At 45.0% G+C, this 17,030-nt stretch overlaps 1 protein-coding gene across 2 annotated transcripts in view; it reads right to left on the bottom strand.

Moving 5' to 3' along the window:
* Window positions 1–12,858, bottom strand: part of LOC121232775 (zinc finger and BTB domain-containing protein 5-like) — a 36,769-nt gene extending 23,911 nt beyond the window's left edge. For both annotated transcript variants that reach the window (XM_041121211.1, XM_041121213.1), the window contains exon 1: window positions 12,736–12,858. In XM_041121211.1, the coding sequence (XP_040977145.1) occupies window positions 12,736–12,791 (56 nt within the window). In that variant the 5' untranslated portion in view covers window positions 12,792–12,858. The remainder of the gene's footprint in view (window positions 1–12,735) is intronic.
* Between the last annotated feature and the right edge of the window lie 4,172 nt (window positions 12,859–17,030).

Here is a 17,030-nt window from a genome sequence, read left to right as displayed (position 1 = left end):
GGAGGTAGAAATGACGCTTGCGGAGAAAGGGATACGGCAAATCTACCCCCAAGGAGATTTGCAGAGGGCAAAAGAAACCGTAGAAAGCCTCCCACATATGTATCCACTAATTCAAACAGAGTATGTGTATGAGGATGATAGCGATGACCGTCCTCAGGTTATCACCAAAGAAGTCCCATTTACAGCAACTGAATTAGCAAAGCTGAAAAAAGATTTTGCAAGGGCTGCAAAGGAATCGGAGACAGAGTATGTGTGGAGAGTGTCTTTGTCAGGAGGGGATGGAATTTTGTTGTCAGAGAAAGAAGCAGAAGGATATTGGGGTCCGGGTGTGTTTCTAACTACTGGCGATCGCCGAACCCCATGGTCATTGACTCAGAGAGCTGCGTATTGGGCCGGAGGGCTGAACCCCTTGGAGAGGGGAGATCCCCTTGCCATAACCGGTACAGTGGATCAGTTAGTGGAAAGTGTGCAAAAGGTGGCATGTCTCCAGATGATGTATGATCGGGAGCTCAAGCCCCACCAGGGCTCCCCGATGATGATGCCTGTGGACCCAGAGAGGATGACTCCTCTAATACAGGGACTTCCCGACTCTCTGAAACCCATTGGGATTCAATTGCAAGGGAGGATTCAAAACACCCCCAATGGAGAAAGAATTATGGCCACTCTGGAGGGGAAAGTGTCCCCTGATCATCGGCAGTCAGGGAGAAAAGTATGGACATGGGGAGAGATAGCTCAGGAATTGATTAATTTTGGGAGAAAATATGGCCCCGTTGGGGGATTGTCTCAAAGAACTGAAAACAAGATCGTACGATGACTTAGTGGGCGGCAATTACCCCCTGGAAGAGAGAGGCCCCTAACTCGACAGGGACTGTGGCAGCTAGGGCTTCAGAAAGGCATTCCCCGGGACTTGATGGATGGACTCCTGACCCAAAAATTGGAGCAACTTTTGCAGAATTGGTCAGGGCAAAGGGCCGTTTCCAAACCAACCCCTAGTGCCCCACCCTTGATAGACCTTGAGGAGGAGCCGACTAGGGAGAAGAAGGTGGCAGGAAACTAGACCCTCCACCCCCCGAAGGTGAGGGGGGAGGCAGAGGACGGATGTTTGTTAGACAACTCACCTGCAATACTAAAGGGGATTTACTGATTACTGTTGCTGTAGGACCAAGGAAAAGACCGGTGACCTTTTTAATTGATACTGGGGCACAAATTACTGCACTAAGGCGGACTGAAGCAGAACAATGTGGAATCTCGATTCCATCTAGAAATCTGATTGTCTTAAATGCCTTGGGAAAAACACAATCAGTGCCTATGACTCCGGTGACACTATGGTTGCCAGGGGAGGAAAACCCTGTCAATACCATGGTGGCCGTAGGATCTTTCCAGATTAATCTCCTAGGTATAGATGTTTTGAAAGGTAGACAGTGGCGTGACACCCAGGGAAACTCATGGTCTTTTGGTGTCCCTCAGATTAGGCAATTAGCCAAACAAAAGGGTCCAGAGGGGCCTGTTCGGCCCATTGGTTTTTATTCTCGTAGCTTTAAAGATGCTGAAAAAAGGTATACAACTTGGGAAAAAGGTCTATTTGTAGTTAGTTTAGCTCTGAGAGAAGCCGAACGGACCATCCGGCAACAACCTATAGTGCTCAGAGGTCCATTTAAAGTGATCAAAGCAGTTTTGGCAGGAACTCCACCCCCTGAGGGGGTGGCCCAGAGAGCCTCTGTGCGGAAATGGTATGTACAAATAGAACGCTATTGTGAAATTTTTTCTGTATCTGAAGGAGCCGTGAAAGTGTTAAATATACAAGATGAGGTAAACCCAGATAGGGAAACACCTGAGCTTTTGTCTGCAATACAAGTAGCTCCTCCGTTTTCTGGACAATTGCAAAATGTCTGGTTTACGGATGCCTCGTCAAAGCGAGAGGGAAAAATTTGGAAATATCGAGCTGTGGCACTTCGAGTGGATACCAAGGAACAGATCATTACCGAAGGGGAAGGTAGTGCACAAGTAGGAGAACTAATTGCTGTGTGGAGCGTTTTCCAACATGAGGCCCAATCTGCTTCTTCTGTCTATATCTATACTGATTCTTATGCTGTGTTTAAAGGTTGCACTGAGTGGCTTCCATTCTGGGAACAAAACAGATGGGAGGTCAATAGAATACCTGTATGGCAAAAGGAAAAATGGCAAGATATTCTTACCATTGCCAGACAAGGGAAATTTGCAGTAGCATGGGTAGCATCTCATCAACAAGATGACACCCCGGTGAGCTGATGGAATGCCAAAGTGGATGAGCTAGCCCGGCTAGCTCCCCTACAAAGCACCCAGATAGTAGAAAATTGGGAACGTCTGTTAGAATGGCTACATGTAAAATGGAAACATTCAGGAGTTAAGGACCTCTATTGTGAGGCACAAGCCCGAGGGTGGCCGGTTACTAGGGAAGAATGTAAAACTTGTGTGTCTTCCTGCAAAAAATGCCACGTCCGTTTGGACAGACACCCACTGTAGGGTGACCCCCTGCATTTAAGAGAGGCAAAAGGCCTATGGGAGGCCTGGCAGATTGATTACATCGGTCCCTTTCAAGGGTCAGAGGGAAAGTACTACATACCGGTAGGTGTGGAGATAGTATCCGGACTAGTGCAAGCTAAAGCACGTGCTAAGGCAACAGGAGAAAACACAATAAAAGCTCTGAAAGAATGGTTTGGAATTTTCCCCAAACCACAGTCAATCCAATCAGATAACGGCTCACATTTCACAGCCAAAGTAGTCCAGGAATGGGCAGCCCAGGAGGGAATTTCGTGGGTGTTTCATACTCCGTATTACCCACAAGCAAAAAGAATTGTGGAAAGAACAAATGGTCTACTAAAATGCTTCCTCAAACCGCATAAGCCAGGATGGGCTGAGAGTGTGGGATGCAGTGACCAGTGTTAATAGTCGCTGAAGAGTAAATGGATGTCCAAAGATCACAGCATTCTGTCCAAAAGCTCCAACAATCATGCCAGCCCCACATGGCCCTGATCACCCCAGCAACCCATCTCATTTCCCAGGACAACCTGTCTTGGTCGAACTTCCCACAGTGGGCACAGTGCCACTGGTGTTGGACACACCCCTTAACAAATATACCTGGAAGGCAAAAGATGCCTGTGGAAAAATTCATAAGATTCATACTAGATGGATTGTTCCCTCTTTCTAACCCGAGAAGTGAGTTTGTTTTTTGTTTCATTTTCAGGAAGAAGCAAGCGACCCAGACATACCCACGGAAGAAGAGGAGCAGACGATGTTATTTTTAATTATGTTATGTTGGGGATTTACCTATGAGGGTGAAGGGAAGCCAATTCCCCCACCTCCCCCCAACCCATATGATCCCTTTAAGGGTAACGAATTTGTTTTGTTAGCAAAAGCTGTAAGCCAAACCTTTAATCTGAGTCACTGTTGGGTTTGTAGAGGACCTCTAGGCTTGTCAAGCTGGCCGTGGACCTCCACACCCCTCACTCCAGCACAAATCGTAAGCAATTATAGTGAAACTGATAGCACTACCTGGGATGATAGTGAAACATGGCCAATTCAATTTCCTACTGTGGGTAGATATTGTTTAAATCACACCCAGAAGGGAGGGGTCAATGTCGGAGAAAGCAGGTGTCAATGGACACTCACACATAAATTGGTTAATGAAGATAGAGGTGTTTACATATGGATGTGGCTTGATGAAGCCAGACGCAACAAAGGGTTCAAAGGGTTTTGGTCGAACAAAAATGAAACCTTTTTCCTCCGATGGTCTGGACACCATATTTATCATCAAATTTGTCAGTGGAAGAACCACACTGGCGCCTGGTATTGTACCGGTGTGTACGGATGGGTTAAAAGATGGGATTTTGGTCCGTGGATGAACACTGGGGGAGAGGTAGATAGCCGAGGAAAACGCAGTCAGCACAGAAAATGGATGGTCTGTTGCCTGTTGCTTGGAATGCTGACCACGGAGATAAGATAGCTGAGCAATACTGGGGGAGGACGGGCAGCAGGCTGTTGCACAGCACAGCTGTGTGCATGATCGGCGCGTGACTGCTGGATGATGACAATATGCCGCATGTACAAAGCCCATGAACCAATAGACAGGGTGGCTATGGCGCGTGCAGCGCGCCTGGCCAGCGAGCGCATGCGTCGTAGGCTCCCTATGTTACGATCGAGGCGTGTTTTGGCACCTGCTGGACACGTGTGCCGAAACCCATTCCTCTGCAAATGTATAAATACCGGGATTTTTCCGAAGAGCATCGGGCTGGTGTACGGCGAGGCCACCGTTGCCTCCGTGGGGACGCCCACGTAAAGCTGGCACCTACCGATTGCTGGGCTGAGCTTGCGGCGCAAGACGGCACAAGAATGTACGGATGGTCCATCTTCCTCACAGTCCTCGGGTCGGTATGTTAATTTGCTTTACAAGATACCCTTAGCATAACGCACATCTGTAGTTAATAAATGCTTGCTTTTTCCCCTTATAGTCAGTGTGTGTGTGTTTGCCTTCTCGGGAATCCTCGAAACCACCCTAAAACAACCGGCCAGACAAACAACAACAAGCCAAGCACCTTTTTTAGCCCTTTGGGAAATGAGAACACAACTTATTTCCAATTCCCAAAGGCTGCAGCTGGACCATTTGCTAATGGTGCCAAAGCCAAAAAAGGCCATTATTGGATTTGTGGACATACTGCCTACAAACAACTACCAGCAAATTGGTCAGGGATTTGTTACATAGGGATTATCCGACCTCTGTTTTTCCTTCTTCCAGAGGCGGGTGGTCCTCGATTGGGAGTAAGACTATATGATAATTTAGGGGACAAAAGGATTGCACGTAGCAAGCGATCTGTTGACGTTAAAATAGGTGGAACACAAAAGTGGGGGGAAAATGAGTGGCCTCCCGAAAGAATAATTGAGCATTACGGGCCTGCCACTTGGAATCCCAGTGAACCAATAGCAGGGGCACGAGAACCGATTTACAATTTGAACCGCATAATTCGATTGCAAGCAGTCTTAGAAATTATTACCAATAAAACTGCTAATGCTATAGACCTTTTAACTCAACAATCTCAACAGATGCGCACTGCAATCCTTCAACACCGCATGGTTTTGGATTACTTACTAGCTGAAGAGGGAGGAGTATGTGGGAAATTAAATGTCTCTAATTGTTGTTTGGAAATAGACAATGTAGGTGAAGTAGTTCTTCAACTGACCACAGATATTAGGAAACTAGCCCATGTCCCCGTTCAAACATGGGACGGCTGGAACGGTGATTTATGGTCTTGGTTACCTGGAGCACCATGGGTAAAACAGCTTCTGTTTTATCTGTTATGTGCATTTGTCACTTTGATGTTTTTGCCATGTATTATTCCTTGTTTTATTCAATTAATCCAACGTGTTGTATCTAACATGCAATTTGTATCTACTGCCTCGCCTGATGGTGTAAAACAGATTCGTGTCATTTGTCAATCAAAGCGCGCAACTGTATCAATTATTTAGACACATGTGTTTACTCAGGTTAGTAATTTTGTGGCAATTGCTTTGTTAGCTCTCGCTATATTTTCTCTTGTGGTATGTATGTGTTTGTCTTGTAAGTGTATATATTTTGGTTAAATATGTTAGGTTAAAGTATTGTTAATCATCGTTATATAGTGTTGTTGTTCATTCACCTTTGTCTGGATCTGGGATAGAAGTTTCTAGGTCCAGACGACGCATGCACCCTAGGATAAGGGGGCGCGGAAAGTGGTTTTCCCGCCGCGCATGTGGACTCCAACACCGGCAGACCAGGGCAGCCGACCGCGTGGATTGTTAGGGCCGTGACCACTTTGTAGTACATTGCCAAAAAATGACGGAGTACGAGTATGTGTTCACGTTGATTCCAATTTATTATATAGCCTTTGCTTTGATAACAGTTATCTTAATAGTTATTCTAATACTTCTTTTTTGTCCTTGTAAATGTTCACCATGTAAACTGCCGTCGTGTTTTTCTACTGATTCTTCGCAACCTTAAAATCAATTTATAGTATGTTTTGATATTGTAGAGTTAGTTAAATTTATAATGGTTAGTTGATGTTAAGTAGATGTTGTTAGATATTAGATGTTGTTGTTTAACATACTGAGAAATGTTATAATTAGGATAATTGGTATGATATTGTTGTTTGTTCATGTTGTTGTTTAATGTAGAAATATTGTATTAACATAGAATAAGCCTTGGAAAGCCAAATCATCTTATTTTAACCTTTGGTTTTTCTTTTGCCGCGTTAAGTCATTTTGATAGCAAGTTGTTAACTTGATTATATCGTTGTAGTATGCACTTTTTTCCCCTCCTTCTCTTTCTATACCCTTATCTTTCACGCCACCATGAGGACAGCAATGTCGAGCCACGGGGTGGTGTAAGAGACTGTGTTGGACTATGTTTGTCTCAACATTGCTGACCATTTGCTAGCCTCAGCATCCTGTTGCTGTGGGGGAGTACGTGCTGAAGGCCCTGAAGAAACCACCATATCCGCCTGAAGCTAGCAGTCTCTGTGGAAATGGCTGGACTCTTCGGAAAAACTGCGTACTCCTCCCTCGAAAAAGGAACTGAAAGGAACTGCAAGGGATTGAAAATCAGCGCTTGGAACTGGGACTTTGTCATCGTCTGTCTGCTGGAACCTGGAACTTGGACCTCCATCACCTGCACCGAGACCGAGCCAACGGGACATTGCTGGCTTCGTGGCGGTGGTAACTAGTCTTGCTGCATCTCTTCCGTTCTCTTGCTTAGGCCTGCCTCTTTTTCCTTTCCTCTTCCCTCTGTCCTGTCGCTGTTATCAGTTGTTATAGGAAATAAAACTTGTAAGGTTGTATGGCATCTGACCTCGTTTGTGTCTTAATCTCGCTCTTGGGATCGTTTAAGAACCCTCCCCGATATTGGATCGGGACAGGGGCTGACCTTCAGAGTTATGGCATTTGTCTTCTCAAGTAACCATTACGCATGATGAAGCCTGCTTTTCCTGGAGATGGCTAAACACCTGCCTGCCGATGGGAAGTAGTGAATGAATTCCTTATTTTGCTTACACACACAGCTTTTGCTTTACCTATTAAGCTGTCTTTCTCTCAAACCATGAGTTTTCTCACTTTTACCCTTCCGATTCTCTCCCCCATCCCACTGGGTGGGGGAGTGAGCAAGCAGCTGTGCAATGCTTAGCTGCCTACAGGGGTTAAACCACAACAACCTGGAAAAATCCTCCTGCTACACTGCATCCGTTTTACTTGTACTACTGTTAGTTATTCTGTGCAAGAACCAATTTTAAATATGCTGTTCTTAGGGACAGTCCACCAGGGCCTTGCTGGTTGGGGTTTTAACTTGTTAATTCGCACATCTCAGGCACTGGCAAATGTTAGAAAGGGAACTTATTGTGGGATTTGTACGCAACATCCTGCATCTGGCCACCAAGGAGTTCTTGTGGTGGGAATGCTAGTACTGGTGGAATTGTGGGTCCATACACCTAAAACTTTTGTCAGATGTTACTCTATTCAGGCTAATCTCTCAACCACTGACTACCCACTGCCACCTTGGTGAAGAACAGATCAGAATTCTACATCCACCAGAACTTTACAGGCTATGATCCATCCTGTGATCAGCTACAAACCATGTGGCGGGGTCCATCCTACACCATGCAAACCTAGCATGCCAATATTGACGATTGCCTGAAAGACACCACTTGTTGCAGTAACCCTAGCACAATAGGTGCCCCCGGCCTATACTGGCTGTGCAGCAATCATGCCGGGAAAAAACCTCACACAGAGGTGGGAGGGGACCTGCACACTTGGACAAATAGTGCCTGGGATGCATGTTGAAGAAAACCTTGACGCAACCCATGCTGTCCTGGTTTTGGCTGGGATAGAGTTAATTTTCTTTCTAGTAGCTGGTATAGTGCTATGTTTTAGATTTAGTATGAGAATAATGTTGCTAAGTAGTGTTTATACTAAGTCAAGGATTTTTCAGCTTCTCATGCCCAGCCAGCTGGAGGGGCACAAGAAGTTGGGAGGGGGACAGAGACAGGACAGCTGACCCAAACTGGCCAAAGGGATATTCCATACCATGTGATGTCATGCCCAGTATATAAACTGGGGGGCAGTTGGCCAGGGGGGCAGATCACTGCTTGGAAACTAACTGGAAACTGGTCGGTAAGTGGTGAGCAATTGCATTGTGCATCACTTGTTTTGTATATTACAATTCTTTTATTATTGTGGTGGGTTGACCCTGGCTGGGTGCCAGGTGCCCACCAAAGCCGCTCTATCACTCCCCCTTCTTAGCTGGACAGGGGGGAGAAAATATAACAAAAGGCTCGTGGGTCAAGATAAGGACAGTTTAATAAAGTGAAAGCAAAGGTCGCGCGCGAAAGCAAAGAAAAACAAATGATATTATTCTCTACTTCCCATCAGCAGGCGATGTCTGGCCACTTCCTGGGAAGCAGGGCTTCAGTACGCGTGGTGGTTGCTCCGGAAGACAAAAAATGCCTTCCCTTCCGCCTCCCTTTACTTAGCTTTTATATCTGGGCTGACGTCATATGGTATGGAATATCTGTTTGGTTAGTTTAGGTCAGCTGTCCTGGTTATGTCCCCTCCCAAGATCTTGCCCTGCCCCAGCCTGCCATTGAGGGAGGGGGCAAAAATGTTGGGGAGACAGCCTTGATGCTGTGCCAGCGCTGCTCAGCAGTAGCCAAAACACTGGTGTGTTATCAACACCTCTCTAGCTACTAATGCAGAGCACAGTTCTATGAGGGCTGCTATGGGGACTATTAACTCCATCTCAGCCAGACCCAATACAATTATTATTATTGTCATTTTATTATTGCTATTATCATTATTGTTTTCTTCCTTTGTCTTATTAAACTGTTCTTATCTCAACCCATGAGTTTTACTTTTTTTTTTTCCCCAACTCTCTCCTCCATCCCACTGGGGGGGGGGAGTGAGCGAGCAGCTGCATGGTGCTTAGTTGCTGGCTGGGGTTAAACCACGACACATGCCCACAATTGCCCTGATGCCCTGCGACATCAGCATAGATCAGCCCTTTGGTAGAGCAAAGACCTGGATTTCAACAATTTGCCCAGGTCCTCTTTTCTCAGCTAGGGGTCTCCGAGCTGGAGAAAGGAACTGTCAATCTCTCTGCTACCCTGGAAAAATATAGAAAACATAACAATCGATGCCATCCAAGTGCTGCAGCAAGAAGTCACTCAAGTATCACAGACTACCATTCAAAACCATCTAGCCTTAGACCACTTGCTGGCTGCACGAGGTGGCATTTGCACGTTAGTAAATACTACCTGCTGTGTCTATGTCAACCAAGATCAATGCATTGAGACTGACCTTAAGAAAATCCAGGCACAATTAAAGCCCTTGTATCAGGTGACAACTGAAAGTACTCATTGGGGAATTGGCAAATTGTGATCATGGCTTACCTCTTGGTTCCCAGATCTCAGGGTAGTTGTCAAAAGATTTTGGCTGTACCTTTTGTAATTAACTTGTTTATTGTCATTGTTTATGTTTTGTTTCATATCACTGGATAGGGTTGTAGATTGTGCTGTAAAGTATTTTCCCAGTCGAGGTCGAGCCACTCCCTGACCCAGGTTGGGGGCCACTAGATATAAGCGGATACTAACCCTGAATCATAATCTCTTGCAGCCTCTCTCATAGCAATTGGGAAGATACATAGTAATCACCTCCCAGTTACCTACGCAACTGATACTTGATAGAGGTAATTCTATGGTACCCATCTGGTGATGCACCAGCTTTTGACCTCTGACTATGTAACTTATACCCTGCAGGTGTCAGGACACCAACCTCACCTAGCTTATTATATAGCTAATGACCCACCAAAATAACACCCTAGCCTATAACTCCACATCAAGTGATGATTTGAGAGAATCAAGGGGTGGAAGTGACACCCTGCCCCTTGACCAATATCAGCAGTGTAGACAGACTGCCAACACCCTCCCCCGACCAACATTGGCAGTGTAGGTAGGATGCAGCCCACATTATTCATATAAGGTACGATTCTCTCAAATCACACTACCATTGGTGGAGCCAAAGGGCGGCGTGACTCTCACCCGCATTCAAAAGGCATTTGCATGATTGACTTACTGCCCAATGACCTGGACACCAAATGACCCTGGCAATCCAATGGAGGCATGGCATCGCTTATGAGCCTGTGTTTGCTGTCAGTGATTGGGTGAGTCACTGCATAGGCACATTGTTGCTCATCTTTCCTACTGCCTCAATAAAGCTTTGTTTTATAACGTGTTGTCAGACTCCATTACTGTTCAGACCACATAGATTCAAACAGAAAATACTGCATTTCATTTGAGACTTGCCATGATTATTTGCTTTTGATCTTCTCAAACTCATTTGAATTTAAGTAATTTCAAAAACTCATCTTCTGACAATGACTCAAAACATTAAAAGCTTGTTATACAATCTTTATATCAATCTATTATACAGTTCTAGACATTTTAACACATACTGAGGAATAGAAAAAACAACCACCAAAGACGTATTTTTCAAATCATGGTTTACCAGTCACACAAGAGCTTTAAGTCAATGTATGTTCCAATAATTAAATTATTTCTGAACAATTTTAAATGGATGGGAAGAAAAATTAAGTGGCTTTTTTTCCTCAGTTCAGAAGTAGTAACTTTTTCTCCATTTTTACACCAGTCCACATTACCTTTGCTTTGTTATTTATCAGTTTACAAAAGAGTACAACAGCAGCAGCATGATTACCAGCTTGACCTTGTTAGCATGAATGAAATAGTCATGGCTAATCATGTCAACATGACAAAGATAATACATATTTATAACAGCCAGCTATAATTTGCACAGCTCTTGTATGCTGACAGTATAGATAACATTTCTCCATTGGATTAAACATTATCCTCCACAACATAAACTATTATGAGCAATTCAATAATGACAACAAGTACAAAAAAAAGTAGTTCTTCTTAAGGTGTCACCAAAAAAAACCAAACCCCACCAACCCAAACTTTAAGAATTCCAAATAATGAAACTAATTTTTGGAGGAGAAAGACTACTTGTTCACCTCTCAGCATATTCAAAAACAGGTGGAAAAACTGAAGAATCAAGTCATAGTTGTTTTAGATCAACTTGGACATTCAAATTTCATGTATAGCTCTAGAAATTCAGGGTTACATCTACATTTCATCCTTGCATAATTACTAAATAGAACTATATCATATATTCTGCACTATATTTTATACAACTATCATCATCTGCAAAGCAAACAAGTTCTACAGGTTGGGGTTTTTGCACTTCTTTTTATAAGCATGACTTGCTCAGAGTAAGACTTTTCAGCAAGTTCCGAAGCAGAGGCAAAATATCAGTTTCAGTTCACTAGTTTGTTTTGTTTTGGTTTGGATTTTTTTGTGTGGTTTTTTTTTTTTCCTCTTTTGTTTAAGTGTTAAATGGTATTGAATACTTCACTCTCTCTTGGTTTTGGATTTGCAAGACAACTGATGGTTTGAACATGATAATCGTATACAGCAAGAAAAAAAAACAGACCAAAAAACAAACCAAACTTTGAATCTACCAAGAGGAAGCCTGAACAACAACATAAGTATACAATCAAAAATATGAATAAAGCATCTCCTGTTTTCTAGGAATTATGTGCTGACCTTCAGTTACTTTTTAACATATCACATTCACCATTATCTAAAAAAGTATTCCTACTTAATTACCATGACTTCAGCAGCATTGGCTGAATGGAGATATCTCAGCGTTGCAAGCCTCTCATTCATACAATGCTGTCAAAATGAAATCACTAGACCTTCTCACTGTATAGCACCCAGGTATTTTTCAGTATATGTACTGCTAGGTTATTGTGCATGTTATACCACTCACAAAGCTGTACTAGTGTGGCAACCACCCGGAGGAAGCGGTGAGTCTCTCCAGACCACCTAGAGAAAGCGGTGAGTGATGTAGTGGGCAACTCCCTGCTATGGGGCAGAGACACCCATCTGCCAACCTGACCTGTTAGCTAGAGAAGTTTGCTGCTTGCCAAGGGCCCAGATCCGGAATGTTGTGGAGAGACTGCCAAAGCTTGTCTGACCCTCTGACTATCACTTAGGTGTTGCTGATGTCTAAAAAGCTGCCTATGAAAGGTGTGTTCATAACTTGCATTCCCCCTGTAAGCCAGAATCTACAAGTTTGCTAAAGATAAACCTCAGAGCTAGGAGCTTTTTCCCCAGTGACCTGTCCTTTCACCTTTTCCCCAGAGGCACACACATGCTTATGAAAGTCTGCAAGAGCATCACTCCCCTCCCATGCAACTGCTCAGGCGGAAGTTTCATTCAAGCCCAGCTGAACTACCACCACACACTCCAAATTGAAGGAACAAAGTGCTACAGAAGACTGCAAGGAAAACAAGGACTTCACAGCAACCCGAGGGAATGCAAGGGGAGGATACCAGAGAGCAAAATACAACCCCACTCCCTACCTGATCCGCCTCCGTGTTACTCACCTCCCAGATCATGTGCAGAAGACACGCACCCCACTCCCCCTACCGTCAACTAAATAGCCAAATAATAAAACACCCGCCGACACCCCCATCCCCTTCACATTTACCAACTCGCGCCCAGGCGCACGTCCGCAATTCAGGCGCGCGCGCATCTCCCCCCCCCGCACAACACAACCAGCTGCCTCTCACAGCTACCGCTAGCTGCCGCCCGTCTACCTTACCTGCAGTCCCCCAACCCACTTCTTTTTATATCCAGGTAGAAGAATTTCCAGAGCATGAAAAGGGTCAAAAATAGGTATTATTTTCAACCCAAGCAACTCTGTCTCCAGCTCGTTTTAATCCCTTCCCCCCCCCCCCCGCAGCTGCCTCACTAGCACCCGGAAATAGCATCATCATACCACGACCCACTCAGCGCAGATGAATAAAAGAAAGCGTAAAAATCTGTGGGGATACGAAACCACTAGCCAATCACAGAACCTCATCCACTGCCCTGTGGTGCCCTAACACACATGATCAGCCAATCAGTAACGTTACCAGTCATTACTGGTACACCCTGGGGGGCTGCTGGAGGTTTATCAATTAGCTGCACCTTCTTCCCTTCCTCTTTGGTTGCAGGAAGAAAGTTTGTGAATATGTCTTTTTGGTTCAGTTATTAGCTGCACCCTATTACGTTGGAGGTTGTCCTGGTTTCAGCTGGGATAGAGTTAACTGTCTTCCTAGTAGCTGGTACGAGTATGCGAAGAATGTTGATAACTGATGTTTTCAGTTGTTGCTAAGTAGTGTTTAGTCTAAAGTCAAGGATTTTTCAGCTTCTCATGCCCAGCCAGCAAGAAGGCTGGAGGGGCACAAGAAGTTGGCACAGGACACAGCCAGGGCAGCTGACCCAAAGTGGCCAAAGGGGTATTCCATACCATGTGACGTCACATCTAGTATAGAAACTGGGGGAAGTGGGGACGGGGGGATCGCTGCTCGGGGACTAACCGGGTGTCGATCGGCGGGTGGTGAGCAATTGCACTGTGCATCATTTGTACATTCCAATCCTTTTATTATTGCTGTTGTCATTTTATTAGTGTTATCATTATCATTATTAGTTTCTTCTTTTCTGTTCTATTAAACTGTTCTTATCTCAACCCATGAGTTTTACTTCTTTTCCCAATTTTCTCCCCCATCCCACTGGGTGGGGGGGGGAGTGAGTGAGCAGCTGCGTGGTGCTTAGTTGCTGGCTGGGGTTAAACCATGACAGAGGTCCTTGGGCAAGGCAACAACTTTTAATGTAGGTGCAGGGGACTTGGGGTGGGCTGGGTCTCCAGAGCCGAAGGGAGCATGTCAACAGCCAGAGCAGGTCAGTCCTCCACAAAACACGGGACCTTCCTTGGTATCAACAGTGCTGCTTAAATCTGCCCTTCCTATGGTGACGACTGAGCTGTAAGCATCTCTGCGTACCAGTTATTGCATGCAACACCCCTCCGGGTTTATATCACCATGTGCTGCTGGGTCTAGGCTGTATCTAGGCGATGCAGTGTGTCGTCCCCCCCCGGGCTACTGGAGATGCTCACCACTTCCCCTGTGCATGGTTGCTGCTGCATCTCAGAAATTTTAATTAGTTAAAAAATAAAGCTCCATGCAGATTTTCAAGTTCATCTTACTGTACAGCAATGAAAGTGACTATTACACAAAGAAAACATGGATTAAGATGAGAGAAAGATCTCATGCTCCCCTAGGGATCGTGGATATCAGACCAGAAGGGCTCTGCACCTGACTCAGACTTCCAGTTCCTATTTGCAGATGTGGCTAACACCAGAGGCTTGAGAGATGTAAGACCCCACAATAGGCTGAGGTGGGATTATTTATGCCTCCCAAGCTCAGGTCCCAAGTTAAATCTCACCCTGATCTCAAACAGCTGAAAAGTAGCTTGGACCCTGAAACATGCAGTTTAGTAGCCTTTCTAATGCATGCTATTCATTGCAGTTGTACATGTTATTATATCCATGTATTATCTTTCACTTATATAATTTTAAGAATTATACTTGCAAAAATGGTAAGTTTAAAATTATATTTTTATACACATTTATAACAACGTTAAGAAAGAATCATCTTCTAAATGAGAGCCAAGTTACACCAAACAATCTCCACTAGTGCCAATCTATCCCCTCATGCCTTGAATTCAACCAGAGATGGAATTTAGTCTCCCAGGTCTGTTTTATCATGACATTACTAACTTGTCTAAGGGTTTGTCTCTGTAGGAATGCTGACCAGAATGGTTACAGTGGAGAAGATACTCCATGTTAGTTCACTGTAAGAAGACTGTTCTAAGAAAACTAATGTATTCTCCAAGAAAATTATCCCATCTTGTAAGCAGCAAGGCAAATCAGACTACTATTCCCTTTTTTTTCTTTTCTTTTGGCAGCAGAGTAAGTTTCTCCTGGAACAGTGGAGAGCTTATCATTAGTCATCTCATGGGTGTCACAGCAGAAAGCACCTTGGTCAGCATTGATGCAGTGTACTGTTTTTTTGTCCCCGATTCTGCTCTTTGGTCCTTTAATGAGGAATAATGGGTTTTAAAGGCAAAATTCACATTTCTTTTTTAGGAGGAATGTTTTTAAAAAGAGTTATACTGCATTTGTTGATAAACACTCAGGTTTTGCTTTTAAATATTGTCAAGGCTGGGAGCCTGATATAAAGTATACTGGTGGGAGTGGGTAGAGGAGGTTGTGACCTACTGGGGAAATCAAAACGAGACAAGGCCCTGAGCAACCTGATCAACATTAGCATTGGGGTTAGCCCTGCTTGGTATGAGAGGTTGGACTAGAGACTTCCAGGGGTCCCTTCCCACCTAAATAATTTTAAGATACCAAGATGTAAATTGAGTTAGGAATATTCTGGGACTTGTGTTTCCTGGGGTGGAGGTACTGTGTGCATTCAGGTGCTCTGAGGGCCTGTGGCAGGTACACCCCCCCCCCCCCCCCCCCCCCCCGACAGGAAACAAAACTCCAGGCAGGGAGGAGAGGAAAAAAACCCAAACCCTAGAGGCCACAGGTTGAAAATTGAACTGAACAATTGAGGTACACAGAAGTGTTGACCTTTTGGCCAATGGGGATTAAAATGACCACAGATCAGATTTGACAAGGGTATAAACAGGGTCCCGCCAGAGGACATTTTGAATCAGTCTTCCTCGGAGCAGCGGGTCTGCAGTCGGGGACTCTCCCCTTGGGTCGGGACGCCGCCCTAGGTAACTCCTGCAGGTTGAGAGCCCTCATCTTTTAGGTGAGTGATATGCGCATTTTGAGTCATCATTTGAAATCTTAAGAATTCTTAAGTCGGCTGTGTGGTACTAATTCCCCTTACATCACTGGGCCTGTGGTTCACAAATGTTATCGGAGTTCTAACTAACTTTTTACTGAAGAATAAATCTGAGCTTTAACACCTGGTGGATTTGATTGTGTGAGCCTCTGTAACATTTTAAATTGGCATAGTCGGCAGGATGGTGTTAATAGAGGAATTATTATGGAGGAACGGCTGTAGCCCTTTCCCCCCAGGTCTGGACTGGGCGAAGGAGAAGTGGTCCGACCCAGCAGCGGTCGTGGAGAGAATAGAACAATGCCTCGGTAGTCGAGACAGCAAAGGTAAAGGCAGCGTGTGTGCTGTCCTAGACGCCTGCTTCATTCAAATGCAAAACCAAAAGAGTAATTCTGACAGATTGACAAAGGATAATTCTAAAAAGCAAGGGGAAATAGATTGTTTGAAGGTGGAATTGAGAAAAGGGAAGGAGCGGATGCGCCTATTGGAACGAAGGATTGAAAGTATGCTAGCACAAGCAAAAAAGCCCCCCAGCATCACTCAAATCCGAAAGTTAATCATGGGTACGGACCCTGAGGATTGGGATGGGGACATCTGGGGAGACTCTGATGAAAACAGCTCTGAAGAGGTAGAGGAATTTCAAGAAAGGGAAGTGCGACCCCTTATTAAAACAGAAAGGCACATGGGTCTGCACGGTGGGAACCCCTGAACCACTGTCCGCATGACCCCTTGGACGGGACCCGAACTCGGTGAATTACAATCTATCTAAGTTTTCGCACAAGCCGGGCGAAACCAAAACTGAGTATTTGTGGAGAGTTTCTTTAACAGGGGGGGACCGGATACTGTTGAGTGATGATGAAGCAAGAAATTACTGGGGACCGGGAGTGTTTCTGAGTGCTGGACTGCCGGGGGATCAGTCAATAACGTCCCGAGTAGCCTACTGGGCTGGGGGTGTGGACCCCAAGGAGAGAGGAGAACCTATTACTATCCGGGTAAAGGGACTGTCAGAGTTAACGGAGGGAGTGCAAAAAGCCGTCCGTGTTTAGGCCATGTATGATAGAGGGCAGCAAGGGATACCGATGACTGCACCAGTGGACCCCCGCCACCTCAGACCCCTTATTAGAGGTCTGCCGGATGCTTTAAAAATACACGTCCAGTCCCTCAGAGAAAGAATCCAGGGGGCCACTGAGCGCAACCAGCAGAACCCCCAGAACCCGCC

The sequence above is a fragment of the Aquila chrysaetos genome, chromosome W (genome assembly GCF_900496995.4).
Source record: "Aquila chrysaetos chrysaetos chromosome W, bAquChr1.4, whole genome shotgun sequence".
Lineage (NCBI taxonomy): Eukaryota > Metazoa > Chordata > Aves > Accipitriformes > Accipitridae > Aquila > Aquila chrysaetos.
The sequence above is the reverse complement of the archived record's forward strand: the minus strand, read 5'-3'. Positions and strand labels throughout refer to the sequence as shown.